General features: G+C 31.8%; 1 protein-coding gene across 1 annotated transcript; it reads left to right on the top strand.

Annotated features, from left to right (window-relative positions):
- The first annotated feature begins 4,742 nt into the window (after nucleotides 1-4,742).
- LOC128171843 (uncharacterized) lies at nucleotides 4,743-10,966 on the top strand. Its single transcript, XM_052837617.1, has 11 exons — nucleotides 4,743-4,869; nucleotides 5,714-5,857; nucleotides 6,379-6,603; nucleotides 6,942-7,196; nucleotides 7,698-7,763; nucleotides 7,951-8,178; nucleotides 8,478-8,732; nucleotides 9,177-9,308; nucleotides 9,864-10,102; nucleotides 10,567-10,722; nucleotides 10,880-10,966. The coding sequence occupies exons 1-11, from the start codon at nucleotides 4,743-4,745 to the stop codon at nucleotides 10,901-10,903; spliced, it is 1,851 nt and encodes a 616-aa protein (XP_052693577.1). The 3' UTR covers nucleotides 10,904-10,966.
- The last annotated feature ends 3,787 nt before the right edge of the window (nucleotides 10,967-14,753 follow it).

Here is a 14,753-nt window from a genome sequence, read left to right as displayed (position 1 = left end):
ACATGTATGGTTGTTCACTCCTGACAGCATCAATACTACAGTGTACATAAAAAGAAACCAAACCTTAAATAAGAAGCATATAATTACTGGTATTTTTGCTTGACTTAATTAGAATTGTTTATAGTTATTTCTAGAAACATTACTGCCATACATAAATGTTAAAGTATTACATTTAGCTGCAGGTCTGTATCTCCTGGTCTGAAAAAAAAATTTGGATAAACGTTGCTTCAATTTTTTTTTTCACATCAGGAGCTACATACCTCCAGTTTCATGTAAATATGTATAAATCGTATTACCAAAGTTCTTTTCCATTATATTTATAGATAAATATTTTGTTTTCTGTGCTTGTCTTCAATCTCTCCTCCCCATCCTGTCCTTTTAATGTTTCTCCTGCAGGAGAAAATCTCCACTGACATGACTGGTTGTGCTAATAACTCCAAAACCTACATTAAAACCACAAGCACCTGTGTGAAAGCATTGTTTATATGCAAAGAAAACTTTTGGATTCATAAACATCTACATTAAGCCCCATTCACAATTGGCGTACGAGCACTTTACAACTCTTTGCGATCGGAATGTTTTAGATTCGCACGAGCTCTCTCATATATTGCATGAGGTCTCGCATTTGTTGCATGCGTTTTAGTGCTTGCATCAAGTCTCCTTAAAAATTGTGGACATGCACACTATTCAGACGCGGCTGAATGCGATCCAAATCATCGCAGTGCAATGCACGAACAATATATAGTACGAACATTTTACAACATTTTGTATACTCGCAAGAGTGCAGGTGCATGATTTTTAAAGGTCATAAGATGAATCGCTGCTGTAGAGAGAGAGAGAGAGAGAGAGAGAGAGAGAGAGAGAGAGTTGAATGTGATAATAGTCTACCATATATCATATGTGCATGTTCTAGTGAGAACATACATTAAATTGGTAAACAACAAAATATTTACAACCATCGACCATTTCTAATGCTATCATGTATGAAACATGTCATGTTATTCTAATAAATCAACAATTACAGGGGGAAGGGCGCCCCGGGTGCGCATAAACATTAAAATTAATACAAGTATCAAAAAGTAGTTTTAAAAGTGTTGCTACATTGGTCATGCTTCTGGATTGAATGTTCTTGAGAGCACATTGTGCACAATGCTGTGTAATCAAGACATACATGTTTTGCCTGGTCAACAGATCACACTCAGCCCAACGGGAATCTGCAGACACATTGTTTACATTATTATTAATCATCAAAAGCCAAAAATTTTACAAACCTGATAATATCCGAAAAGCCAAATGAGAGTGATACTATGATGTCACATTTGTAAATGTGGGTCACAATTGTAAATGTGGGGTGAGCATCCCGGTTGTAAACATGGAGGCCTGACTATCTTACCTATAATAAGTCAATTCGTACATAGAATAGTCGGCTATCTTTCCACTATACAAGTGAAAAAGAGCAACTGATCTTAATTTGCTTTTAATTCATTTAGGTAACAAGGGGTACATGTACATATATCTACATTACGTACATAATTAATTTAAAACAATATTACTGGTACATATAACTGTAATATAAAAAATTCTTCATGTCGATCTATTTACATAAAGCGACATTCTTCGGTTAACTTTTCTGTCCATTTTCAATAAACTAGCTATATAATTACAGGGATTTTTCAGCCTTTTTTTATTTTGAAAATGCCAATTTTTTTGGAATTGGGAAAATTGTATCGACAATTTCATGCAGTTGGGAGAAATCATATGTTGCATACATCATGATTTCTGAATTTATTATCATAATGGAAAATCAAAGAGCTAGACTTTAATTGAATAGAATCTAATTAACTTCACAATATAGATATATGTATAATATTCCTATATTTAGTTATTAGAACAAGTCTTTTTCCCTGAAATAAACACCTTCAACACTGGTCATAAAAGTATTACATTATTAAGAATTTATCAAAATCCCCTTTTAAATTGAGAATGTATTTTTCTGTTTGAAATATTTCATAACATTTACCTTTTACTTTTATATCAGTCTAGTGTGTGTAAAAAAAAACAACATGTACCATTTACAGTACTGTACTGTATACCACAAAATAACGATGTTTTAGAAAAACAGAGGAAAATCGGATTAAAAGTTGGCGATGTTTACAGCGTGTTTGGAAACTTTTATGACTGCAGTTTTGCTAAATGGGTTTAATCATTTGTTAATACTGAACATTTATGGACATTCTGGTTATTTTACGAAGTATTTTTTGATAAGAAATAAACATAAGAACTATTTACCAGTTGGGGAAAAATACTGCTATACTAATTGGGATCATAATTTGGACAGCTGCTGAAGTGACTTATTTCCAATTGGGAATGGGGAAGACTTTTGCTCTGGAGAAGGTATTGATAAATCCTTGAATTACATATTACATCAAACGTACAGTGGAAATGAAAATCATGCTTTTATTGTTAACTTCGTTTCGAATGTCCTCGAAGATTAATCAACATTTGGTGTAAAATAGTCAAGTTGCACACATTATCGCCCTATTTAATTTGAATATTTAAAAAAAAAACTTCATAAAAACATTACTTTGTTCAATTGTAGTAAGATTATCAAAAGTACTTACCATAAAATGGCTTTGATTCCTAAAAGGCATCACGCTGGCGTTAAAAGGTCCAATGTTTTAACCCGAGACGTTCCGAGAATACTCGGAACAAATGGCGGAGAGCACTTGCCAAATGTTCAAACATGGTCAAGAAATTAACGACTTTTTTTCTAGTTAGGCTTTATACATAAAAAGTGAAAAAGTATTTTGAAAACAAGTTCATTTAGAATAATTAAAGGCTAAACAAATTATATATGTTAGATTTTTTGCAATATTGCAAGTTTTCGTTGGTCTCCTAAATGCAGAAAAATAGTCATTGCTAATTATACGATGGGGGCAAATTGAATTCCTTTTTACGAAAAAATATAGACAAAAGGCAACTATTGGATGTCAAATAATAGACACATTGATGCATTTTAGGCAAAGACACACCGTTCATTCATTTAAAGATAAGCCAATTACATTTTAGGCAAGGTCAAAATAATACGGAGACCTAAATATGTCTCCCTAATCTACTGGTCTCCCTAATAAAGATAAAATAATACAATCGGTCTACCAAATGCATAAGTCAGGTATATATATATGTATATATATATATATATATATATATATATATATATATATATATATATATATATATATATATTAAACAACAAATTATTCTTGCTTTATTGCAACTAATAATATTGATACGTTTTATGACAAAGTGTTTGGTACATAAGGAGAGGCGAAATTTATTATAGCACATTTCTTGAAAGCAGTCGAAATGAATGGAGTCCAAGGGACCCTGTTTTTCTCCCTTGTTAATCCATTGATCTCGATGACCGAGTGCATATGTAAGTATCAGTTTTGTCTGAGCTGCTTTTTCTCGTAGGATAGCACAATTTCTCACCCAACGGTGTAAAAACAAGTAGTAGTCCATCAGACATTTATAAATATAAAGATTATGTTCCCATCGACACCTAGTCAGGCTGAATTTGAGTGATTTTAAATTTAAAGAATTTAAATGGTAAACTAAAGAACATTTTTGTTGGAATTTTTTATTGAATAACGACAGTGTAATAGTAATGTACTAGATAGTGTTTAGAACTTTTAGATTTACAAACCTGTTTCTTTTAACTACAGGCAAACGGTTGTAATTTTTGCAAAATTTGATCATTGGCCGAAAGAATTGTATCGTTACCATATTATTTACAGATGATAAACAAAAGCATAAGTGCTTCCAATACAAAACATTCCACATGAACGGTCGTGAATAAACACAACACAGTATACTCCACAAGATATTCTTGTTATATAACGTACTCAAAAAAATATCGCATAAAAGACCCGTTTGAAAACAAAATAATGCAGTTGCAACCGGTTAAAAAGCTGCTAGCGTTGTTCTGTGGAGCTTGATTTATACACATTTTCCAACTTCATCGTCACATGAGCAAAATATTTTCAGTACGCATCGACTCACAATGATTTATGAGTTTATTCTCTCATCATCAACAGGAAATATAATTCTCGTCATTTAATACATATGCTTGTCTGTTTTTTATTTATCCAGATAATCTCACCTCCAAGAGACCAACATGGCAAATGCCAAGCATCAGCATCTATCCTTCAGAGAGAGTCGTAGATAATCAGAGGTCTAACCGCTCGGCGGCCGGTAACCAATGTGCTATTTCTGACGGGACACCACACGGCGCCACTTGGATGGTGGACCTCCAGTCTATTCAAGTTATAAACAACGTAATAATTTATTATAGGACAGAAGACAATACGTGGAGTAAGACTTCGTTTATTCTTAATTTGATCGTATATATTTTAACCAAACGACGAGATATGTTTGAAGAGATCTATTCCCTTAAGGTGGTGACACTCGATCCCCTTCAAAGTGAAAATTTCAGCAACTGTTTTTCCTTTCGTTTTAGGAATAATTTGTAGTGCGAACAGTTTGTATTAATATCATTAAGCATAAAAAATATCGTTTATGTGAAATTTTGTTTAAATGTGCTAATTCTATTTTTAGAAAACAGCGTTTATGCAAGCAGATTCTTGGGGTTTTCTCTCTATGTCTCCAACACAACAAAAAAAGGAGATGGAATCCTCTGTTTCCATGATACTGCTTATAATGCCGGATCTATACCAAGTTCTATGAATATCAGTGGTCCAGTTAGTGGGCGCTACGTGATATACTACAACACAAGGGAGGGTAATATATCTCATATCCCGACCTATTCCTCAGAGGCGTACATAGAACTCTGTGAGGTGGAGGTATATGGTAAGCCCATGTATGTAAAATGTTGTTTTCTAACTAAGAGTTCGTGGCACATATGAATATGCTGTAAATCAGGCTCAGCTGAAGTGACAACTATTATTTTATAATTGTACCAAGTTTACTAATACATGCGTAGATATTTTACGGTCCCTAATTAATTAGCAGTTTCCAGTGTTTTAACTGAAAAATTACTACATAAACAACAGATGTAAAAGAAATTTCATTTACGCAAAGTTTGTTATGTATATATTTTTTCTAACCTGTGATGTAATAAGGCAATAAGCATAAAATCTACCTGAATATTTAATAGTACAAAAACCTTTTAAAATGTTCATGAACCCATTCAATTTTCAAAAACTTCTGTTTAAATTTACCCCTATTAAATGATTGCAAAACAATTTCTCAATAATAAGAAGGAGAAAAAACCAAATCTATTTGTCGTAATACTTCTATAAATAATTCTTTCTTAAAGGATATGACACGATATTGTTTTCGAAAACATGGTATATGTTTGTTTATTGTTCATATTCACAATTACTCAAGTTAAGTCGTCTACTTCTTTCATCCATACACAGATAATATCTAAAAAGCCTAAGTTACCATGATATTTACAAGATTTTTTTCTAATGCACTAGGTCATTATTTTATATAAATAAAACAATTTTGATGGAAAATTTAAAATACATTATCACGACCTTGAACATAGCTGTCAACAATAACGATTTTACAATAAGGTGAAGATACAAAGCTCCTCTTACAATTGAGATCAAAACAACATAGAAATGATATTGATCCTCGATACCTCTGTATTGTTTGGAAAATTATTTATTTGTTTTCATCCTATAAGGTTGGCCGGTTCTCGGTTACAAAGGTCAATTTTGTAATGAACCTTGTCCAGAAAACTGCCAACACTGTCACCTATATAGCGGGGAATGTCTTGGAGCCTGCAACCCAGGCTTTTATGGAAACCAATGCAAATTCTACAATAGAAGTAAGCTTTATCTTCACTTTTTAAAAAATATATATCAAATGGTACTGTACACTTGTTAAATAAAAGCGGTAAAAGGCACTGTTTAATATCTTAACTGTTTACATGTTTCTTCTAGTTAATATTAGTTTAACAAGATTATTCTTTACAATGTAGATAATGTGTGAACCATATATAGTAGATATTTTTTGAAAGAAGTGTATTCTTAAAGGGGAAAGTTCACGGTTGTTTTTTTTTTCTTCTATTTTTATTACGTACAATGCTTTAGTAATGCATTTTTACTAATCAATCAAGCGTTGTAAACATTAATAAAAAATAAATGAATTTTGCACAAAATCGTAAACATGCTTTATTTTAAGATATGCACTTCTCTTCCTTAAAGAACTGACTATACATTGTCACTCACTAAACGATAATAATTCATTAAGATATTCATAATTCTCATTTGATTTAAGAACGCTTGCGTCCTAACCTGATCCGCCCTAAGGATTTATTTTGTTTGTTTCTGACTTTTTTTTGCTTAGAAAACCTGGCACTTAATAAACCAACATACCAATCGTCGACTTATGAGCATTCAACTAAAAGTGAAAACGCTGTTGACGGACTCAAAAGTGACTCCAGCACTGATTCAGGCCACTGTTCGTACACCGCATTGTTACAACCCTACGCTTTATGGAGAGTAGATTTAATGCAGCAACGTTACATCGAGAGGATAACCCTCTACCCCATGACTTCAAACCTAAATTGGAGTTAGCAAACTGAATATAAAACAAATACGAACAATGAGTGTTAATTACAATTTTTGAAAAATAAATTCGAATAAAAATTTAAGCCGATTAAAACAAGTTGTAGTAAACAAAACCATACCTTTTGTTTTAAATACATTATTTTAAAGAAAAACAATACAGTGTATTTCAAAAGACTAAAGTTAATAAATTCGATGAAATATTTTACAACCATACGTTGTAATAAAACAAAAAAATACAAATTATATAATACAAAACTAGAAACGAAAAATGAAAAATGTACTGATAAAGAAAGAGTATATTATGAACATACAACTTATTGTTCCTTTGTTTTATCATAGCTGAAAGTAACCCGAACACGGAGAAACTTCTTGGATTCTCCTTGGTAGTTTCAAACACAACAGACCGTAACAAAGGTGTCGTCTGCTACAAAGACACGCACCATACAAAATGGACAATACCGGCTTCGTTCGATATAAGGTGTCCTGTGATTGGTCAATATGTTATGTACTACAACGAACGACTCCCAGGATCTACATATCCAGCAGGTTACAGCCAGCATGCCCAGTTTGCTGTATGTGAGATCGAAGTTTATGGTAAATTTCATTTTAATTATTTTAAACAGGAGCTCTTTTTGTTTTTCTCAGTACTCAATTTTTTTTTTTTTTAATTCATTGCATGTAAAAATGACACAGAGTCTACAATTTAACCAAAAACTATGCTTATGCTTTCTCCGCGTTTTGTCCAATATCTCGATAAATATAAATACTTTTAAGCTGCGTTTATAATCCATATTTTCTGTTTTCAAATGCCCCATTGGCTGCGTTCGGTTGATTAATGGAAATTTTTAAAAAATGCTATGTCTTTTTATTTAAAATACTGAAAATGCAAAACAATTGCATTAAGAATTATGAATATGACACTACAGGTTATGAAAAAAAAAACTACCAAAAAACCAAACAAACAAACAAACAAAAAACCGTGATAAAATAACCCCAATAACTGTAACAAAATTTATGATTAAAAATTGCGGTAATGTACAGCCACATTATTTCTAACTTTGCATAATATGACTGGTTATTTACTTCTGTTTGGAGGTTGTCCAATACCCGAGTTTACCGGCCTGAGTTGTAATGTGCCTTGCTTGACGATATGCCGAAATTGTAAGTTGATATTCTACATATAAGTGTCTTTTACATTATTTATTCTTCCTCGGATGAAAAAAAAAATGGTTCTACCCTAGCTATGCAACATGTTATTGCGAAAAGATGACATGTTTCAGAGGGGTTGATTAGTTGTTAACCTACATTACAATCCAGTATAATACTGAGACTAGTTTTTGATATTAAGATCTGGAAAATCTTGCCGTCTTAAAACCCACGTGGCAGTCTTCAACAAAATCGCCTACTTCAGTGTCAGGCAATGCGGTTGATAACAAGAAGACTATACGGACCGCTGAAGGAGGCCAGTGTACATCAACTCTACCGTCGACTGAAGCCTCGTGGGGCGTCAATCTGGGAGGAATGCATTGGATAGATCACATTCTCATCTATTTTAGGACAGATGACAAGCCTTGGGGTTAGTTGTTATGTAAAGATTTGTAACAAACATTACAACTTACCAATTTCCGACTTAATATCAATTGCAATGACCCGTGGAATACATGTACATTAAAAGCTATAGATTCAATTTATTGTATGATTTTATAAGTCCCAAAACAAATACACTATTGACCAAATATGAATGTAGCAGGTAATTGTGATTGTTAGGATTAAATTAAGGAAAACTTGAAATATAGTAACAATTTATCAATACATACAGGACTGAGGTGGATGTAATATGCGGCATTCATATAGAAATGGGTGTCACTTTTGTAGATGAACACAACGAACTCCGAGGTATGCCACTTGGCTTCTACTTATACATCTCAAACACTTCCAGCACACTTAACGCTGTCCTATGTTTCCACGAACATGCACACACAATTCTCACTCTTCCTGATGTGATGAATGTAAGCTGCCCGTACTATGGACAATATATCATCTATCGTGTTGAACGGAAAGCAGGGGTTACCTATCCTACAAGTTACTCCGAGCATGCACTTGCAGACTTGTGTGAAGTGGAAGTTTACGGTAAGGGATATATTTGTGATTAATCGAAGTAGGTAACAACATATGGCATGGTTAGTCAATGTCAATTTCGCAGAACCTACAAAAAACATTGTCTTGAAATGAAAACTTTTTTGTTATTTCAAACTTTGCAGTCTCTTATAAAAAGCCCGCACACATTGTATTATATTACCTTGACCGGTGACCCATCGTTTCTATAGTAGACCTGATTAGGTGATTAGACAAAGACTTGGACCGAAAAGATTCAGTTATTGTTACAAATGACAGAGTGCATTTGAAAAACTGTATTTTAATGAAAATTAAGTCCATATAAAACAAACCACAATATAGTGAAGGTAGACAGTATAATTAAACTATTTCTATATAAAAACTTCATATTTCATAGAAAAAAAAATAAAGATGAAAGATAAAAAAAGCCACTCTTACATGTACTTTGTTCAATATCAGGCTGTCCTGTCCCGGTTGTCGAATTTCCGCAATGCAGTCGTAATTGTCCTGAAAACTGTGAACAGTGCTATCCAGAAACAGGGGTCTGCAAAAAATGTCATGAAGGGTACAAAGGCATGGCGTGTGAACTTGGTAAGTAAAACCCGATATCTTTGATGTATCTCTTACTTTGTTTGTCGAGCAAAACTGACTGTGCAAACATGATTTCCAGCGTATGCTATAACTATACAGATGCTCTGCATGGTGCTTGGTTTAAAAAACAACTTTTGAATGAACAAACCTTAGGCTAGAAAGCAATATTTTTAACACATAAACAAAAAACTCCAGTTTTTTTTTCAGTTTACAATCCCAAAAAGTGCTATTAATTCAGGAAACAACAAGCAAACCTTGATAGTCTTATGTAAAATAAATAACTGTATTTAAGGAATGAAGAATCTTTTTTGAGCACTATGAGGTTATAATATTATTCAAAGAATGATTCCTTTTTTATGTTTTAAAATTAAGCATTTATATGATTAAATATTGGACTATTGCATATTAATGTGATTTTCATTTATTTTTAATATGCAATAGTCCAATTGCAAACCGATAATACGTCATTTAAATTTATTGGACTGAATATTACAAAATCTATTCATAGTGTTATCACAGAAAAAGACACTGACAAATGAAAACATTTTTTAATAGTGTGTCATGCTGCTGCGACCATAACAGTATCCCCAAACTCTGCAGTTACTGGTACTAATAACGGAGCCATATATTCAGCCGGAGGGCTAACACTACCGTCTGACGGAGAGCTCCATGTGGCGTCTATCTATCTTTCTTTGTCAGAACAATCTTCAGATTTGTCCTACTTGTATATGTCCATTGTTAATGCTGTAAAATTCAGTGTGCTGTTTTTGTCGGACGAGACGGGGTATACTGAGGTAGGGTTATATACACCTTGTTGTTTATTGTTTTACCTTTCGATTTTGTGAGCTATTATTACCAGTAGATATCGTGTTTTAGTTTATGACTTCAATTAGTTGGATATATCAAGTTTTCAATATACTCCCTCACATTCTTGTGAACCTAATAGAACCCATTTATGGTGACGTGACGATTAATTATATGTAATAAACACAATTATAGGTTTTTTTAAATAGAACGATTGATTCTATGCCAAAAAAAAGTTACGGGTTGTTTTATGAACATATACAATTAATTTGAAACCATTAATTATTTGTCTTTACACCTTTACCTAGCAGAATTTTTAATCACATATTTTGTGTATATTACCCCACGCAACAGAACTGCATGCGTAGTTTTATGAGTTTATTTCGTAATATGTACATAATTTGTTAGTAATGCCTTCTGAAATATTAACCGTTAATTTCTGTCTTATTTGCAGTTTGATCGGGCGGTCGTAGGTCCTTTCCGTGAACGGTTCACTGCACGTGCTAAATTCAACTCTAAAACTCACGCAATCCGCATAAAAGTTCAATACAAACAGTCGTTAACCATATCCGATCTGAAACTTCCTTTACGAACATGTTATCTAAATACGGTAAGTATATGAACCAAACGATCAATATATCGGTGATTCAGAATTGTAAACCAAGAGCAAAAGTAAAAAATATAGAAAAAGAAAAAAGAGTATTTAAGAAAACCAATTGGAAAGATACAGAAATGTATTCTAATATGTCTGTTTCTTTGTGTTACAGACGAACAGCCATGGGCTGAATTAAGGAGAAAATCGACAACATAATATGGAGAACAGCAACTACGTTATCTGGAAATACGCTGTGAAGAATTATTAAAAATAACATTTAATGAATTAAGCTCTTCAGTCATTTTTTTATGTCTGTTATGCATTGCACCAATTTATCATCAATTGATAACATGTGTCCTTAGAGACAAAAGTGTTGTGTTTAACATTGACAAGTTACATTTCTATATTTTTCAGCGTACTTAAAAGGTTAACATAAAATAGTTTGAAATGGCAGTTATGGTAAATTAACCTTACTGATCATCAGAAAAATATAAATTAGTTTATAATTTTTAATGTGTTTTTTGTAATTGTTCAATATTATTATAAAGTGCTTTCAAATTGCACAAAGTTGCACTGCTATATATTTTATCACTCTTCTGTTAATATACAGTGTATAATATACACCTTAGTCAATATTTATGGATAAACACTCCATTAAAAAGTGCAGATAAGAAAAGTACTCCTCTTTATGGTTTTTAGCTTACCTTGTCCCGATGTCAACAAGTTTCATAAAGTCAATCCTTATCCCCAAGTGTTGTGTTGCCATTAAAGTTATTCATTTTTCTTTAAATAATTTGAATTGGAAACTGAGTTGAGTGATCTCTACAAAGCAGCGGGTCTGAGCATTTTTGCCAGCGTCTGTTTATTTGTGCATACTATTTTTTTATTCTTACATCCTTTTTTCACCAAAAATGTTCCGTAAAGAGTCTTTATATTTGAAAGACAGTACATTTATCCTCCGAATAAAAGATATTTAAGATTTTTAACACACTGAAATATCACATGCCCAACCCTCCATCTGTTAAAAATCATAACAAACTTGATGGTATATTATGTAAAACAAATTTAATAAAAATAGAAATGTATGTAACACAATAATTGGTATTTGTGTAGAATTGAGATTTTCATCATTTAAATTGGAATGCACACCCCTTTCATAAAATGGAAGCGAGACACATTTAAGCGTAGACCTTGGACTATGATATCAATATATCAGGTTGAGTATACCACTTAAATCAAAAAATTATGAATTTTAACAAATAGAGGGTTGGGCATGTGATATTTCAGAATAAAACTATACGCAGGAGATCAATTATATAACACATACACATAATCAGGAAGGAAGATTAATGTTAAATATTTCATTTTATTCAATAAATCATTGATGTTGTCTTTTTGAAATACACACAAAACGTCTAATAGCATGCATGCATCGAGACCAATTAGCAATTTGATATACTAGTATGCAACAGGTCTCGTCTATATTTGAGCTTTGATGAAGAAACAACAATATAAATTATGCGTAAATTACAGTAACGCTCAGAATGTAGATACAATAGCAATTTTTGCCCATTGTGGTATTTGTAAATTATGATACGCAATTTGTTGTATCGTCTTTACTTTATAAGTAAAAAACAATAAATCATACTAAACACAATCTCCAAAATATATAAAATAAAATTTTGGTCAAATTCTTATTTTCTGTTTTTATTATCTACAATGTCTTAGGAATGCATTTCTAATGATCAAATTAAATTTGAGAGTCAGTCGTAGAGTTATATACAATATACAAAGAGCATAATTCTTTGTCATGTAAACAACGCAGCAATGTTAAGGCGTCCCGATGCTAAAATACTGCTGGAAAACGATACTATTTGAATCATTGCAAAAATACTTGGACCGGGAGTATTTCTTAAAATTTGTGTGACATTTATTGACACCGATGTTAAGCATAACATTTGATGCATTTTTGTGACGCCATGTGTACTTTTTAATCACATGACGGGCGAATCCTAATATTGCAAATGATCTATTTAAATCGCATCGGCGCAGGTGATTAATGACATTAAATCATACATAATTTTAAGAAAAATCCTTTGTTAAGTTATATACTTTGAAGTTCTTGCTTGGGAAAAAAATATATATTTTGTTTATGGAAGATATTGTTGAAACATTCCACAAAATCATCAAAATAATGTACATTTTTACTAATCAAAAGCGATTTACAGAACATTGGGGTTAATCCGTAGGTTTCCTAAGCACGATTCACATTGGTTCTTATCTTCTCTACCAATTTTGCGTAAAATATTCTAACATTGTATTGATCTTTCACCTGTGCCAAGCTGGTTTTACGTGCATTTAAATTTATTCATTCAGTTGTTTACATGTACCAGGGGGAGTCTCCAAACCACTAGTTTATAGATAGTCATTTACTTAAGACGAAGCTTTAAAACTTCCGATTATTTGATACTGGTTTTTAATATGTATGAATTTTGCACGTCTAGCATTAACGGTATCATCTATGTTAAGGGAACATGCAGTATTATACTGGTTTGATACAATTCACTTTTTATGTTAAGATACATTCTCTGAGAACTATCGACAGGAATGCAGATCGTGACGTCAAAGTTAATTATGACTTCATATCGTATCAAGTACAGACAAGTGACTTTCTACATATCGCTGTAAAATCCATCGGGAAGCCTTGACATGCCCGCGAAGGCTCGTGTCCTGTTTTTGTTAAATTATGTTAAATATACCAGTAAAAATCTATTGAGGCTGTTTTGTATATCGTTTTATTCAATTTGAGCATAAATGAACAGTTTGTAATGTTTAGCACATTTATTTTAGTCTAAAACTGGAAATTTCACTTCAACACTCAAAAGGTCAACAAAAGCTTTCTTTATATAGCAAAGAACTTTAAGCTCTGTAACTCGCTTATAACCAACGAAATACACTTAAATTCTGGTTGACTATGAAATATGCCTTAGTGAAGCATTCTAAACATTAGAATAGTAAAAATAATGTTTTACAAAAATCCTGACCATGCCCTTTCAATGAATTTGATCAAGCAATCATCTCCGGTAAAATTTGTGTAATTTTTTTTAAAAATCACAATGGATTCATTATCACAACTTTTCGAATGTGAATTGCCTCTTGCATAGATTTTTTCATGAAAATTATTTTGGCAAATCGATGATCAATGATTTTGTTTTGCAAGTGTCCTTATTATATTTTTTTTTCAAAACAACAATTAGAAGAAATAATGTGCTACATTGCACTTGCATATACCTCATTATAACAAAAAAAAATAGAAATAATCTTCCATAACATACAAGAAGATCAGCTAATTTATTATCAAATTTCAAGTGTTGTTCTTTGTTGTTTTGTACTTTTTTTTCTCAAATTGTGCAAAATCAGTATTTTGTTTACTATTTGCTTTTTTATTTTTCAATAAAAAAATGGTAGAAAAACCATGAAAACAGACATCAATTATATGTTAAAAGAACATTTATAATTTATTGCTTTTTTGTTCTGAGTTGTTGTTTACGTGAAAGTTTAATTTTAAAGTGCACATGAATATTCAAAAAGCATGCGTCCGTATCATGTCAATTTTTTTAAAATTCGAAACAACTATGATTTTAAATACATGTAGTTTGTTTTCAGATGTTGTTTACTAATAAAAATATTGTTATAAACTATGTTGGTATGTGGTACCTATATAAAAGAAAAAGTCTTTAAAATGGTACAGTAATTTAGTGTTTTATCAAGAAACGTAAGAGAAAAAAAGATTGTATAATTTCATTTCGACATAGAAAACTGAAACTGAAATAGTTTTCAATAGTTTTCGTGAAAATAATCCAGATATTTCCCCCCCCCCCCAAAAAAAATAATGCTACATTATGGTAGAAAAATAAAAGTATTTCAATTATATTGAAAAAAAAATGGACAATAGGTTAAGATAGACAGTTTTTGGGATTAGATTGATATTTACCTTTTCAAATATATTTCTGACAGTGTTAATTCAATGATTGTGATGTTGTCAA

The sequence above is a fragment of the Crassostrea angulata genome, chromosome 2, assembly GCF_025612915.1.
Source record: "Crassostrea angulata isolate pt1a10 chromosome 2, ASM2561291v2, whole genome shotgun sequence".
Lineage (NCBI taxonomy): Eukaryota > Metazoa > Mollusca > Bivalvia > Ostreida > Ostreidae > Magallana > Magallana angulata.
The sequence above is the reverse complement of the archived record's forward strand: the minus strand, read 5'-3'. Positions and strand labels throughout refer to the sequence as shown.

What these genes read in the sequence shown, in the direction of transcription:
- LOC128171843 (XM_052837617.1), top strand. Translation starts at nt 4,743, where the DNA reads ATGAATATCAGTGGTCCAGTTAGTGGGCGCTACGTGATATACTACAAC. An exon ending in CTGTGAGGTGGAGGTATATG is followed by an intron (nt 4,870 to 5,713) that starts GTAAGCCCATGT and finishes TCATCCTATAAG; the next exon opens with GTTGGCCGGTTCTCGGTTAC. An exon ending in GAACATGTTATCTAAATACG is followed by an intron (nt 10,723 to 10,879) that starts GTAAGTATATGA and finishes TTTGTGTTACAG; the next exon opens with ACGAACAGCCATGGGCTGAA.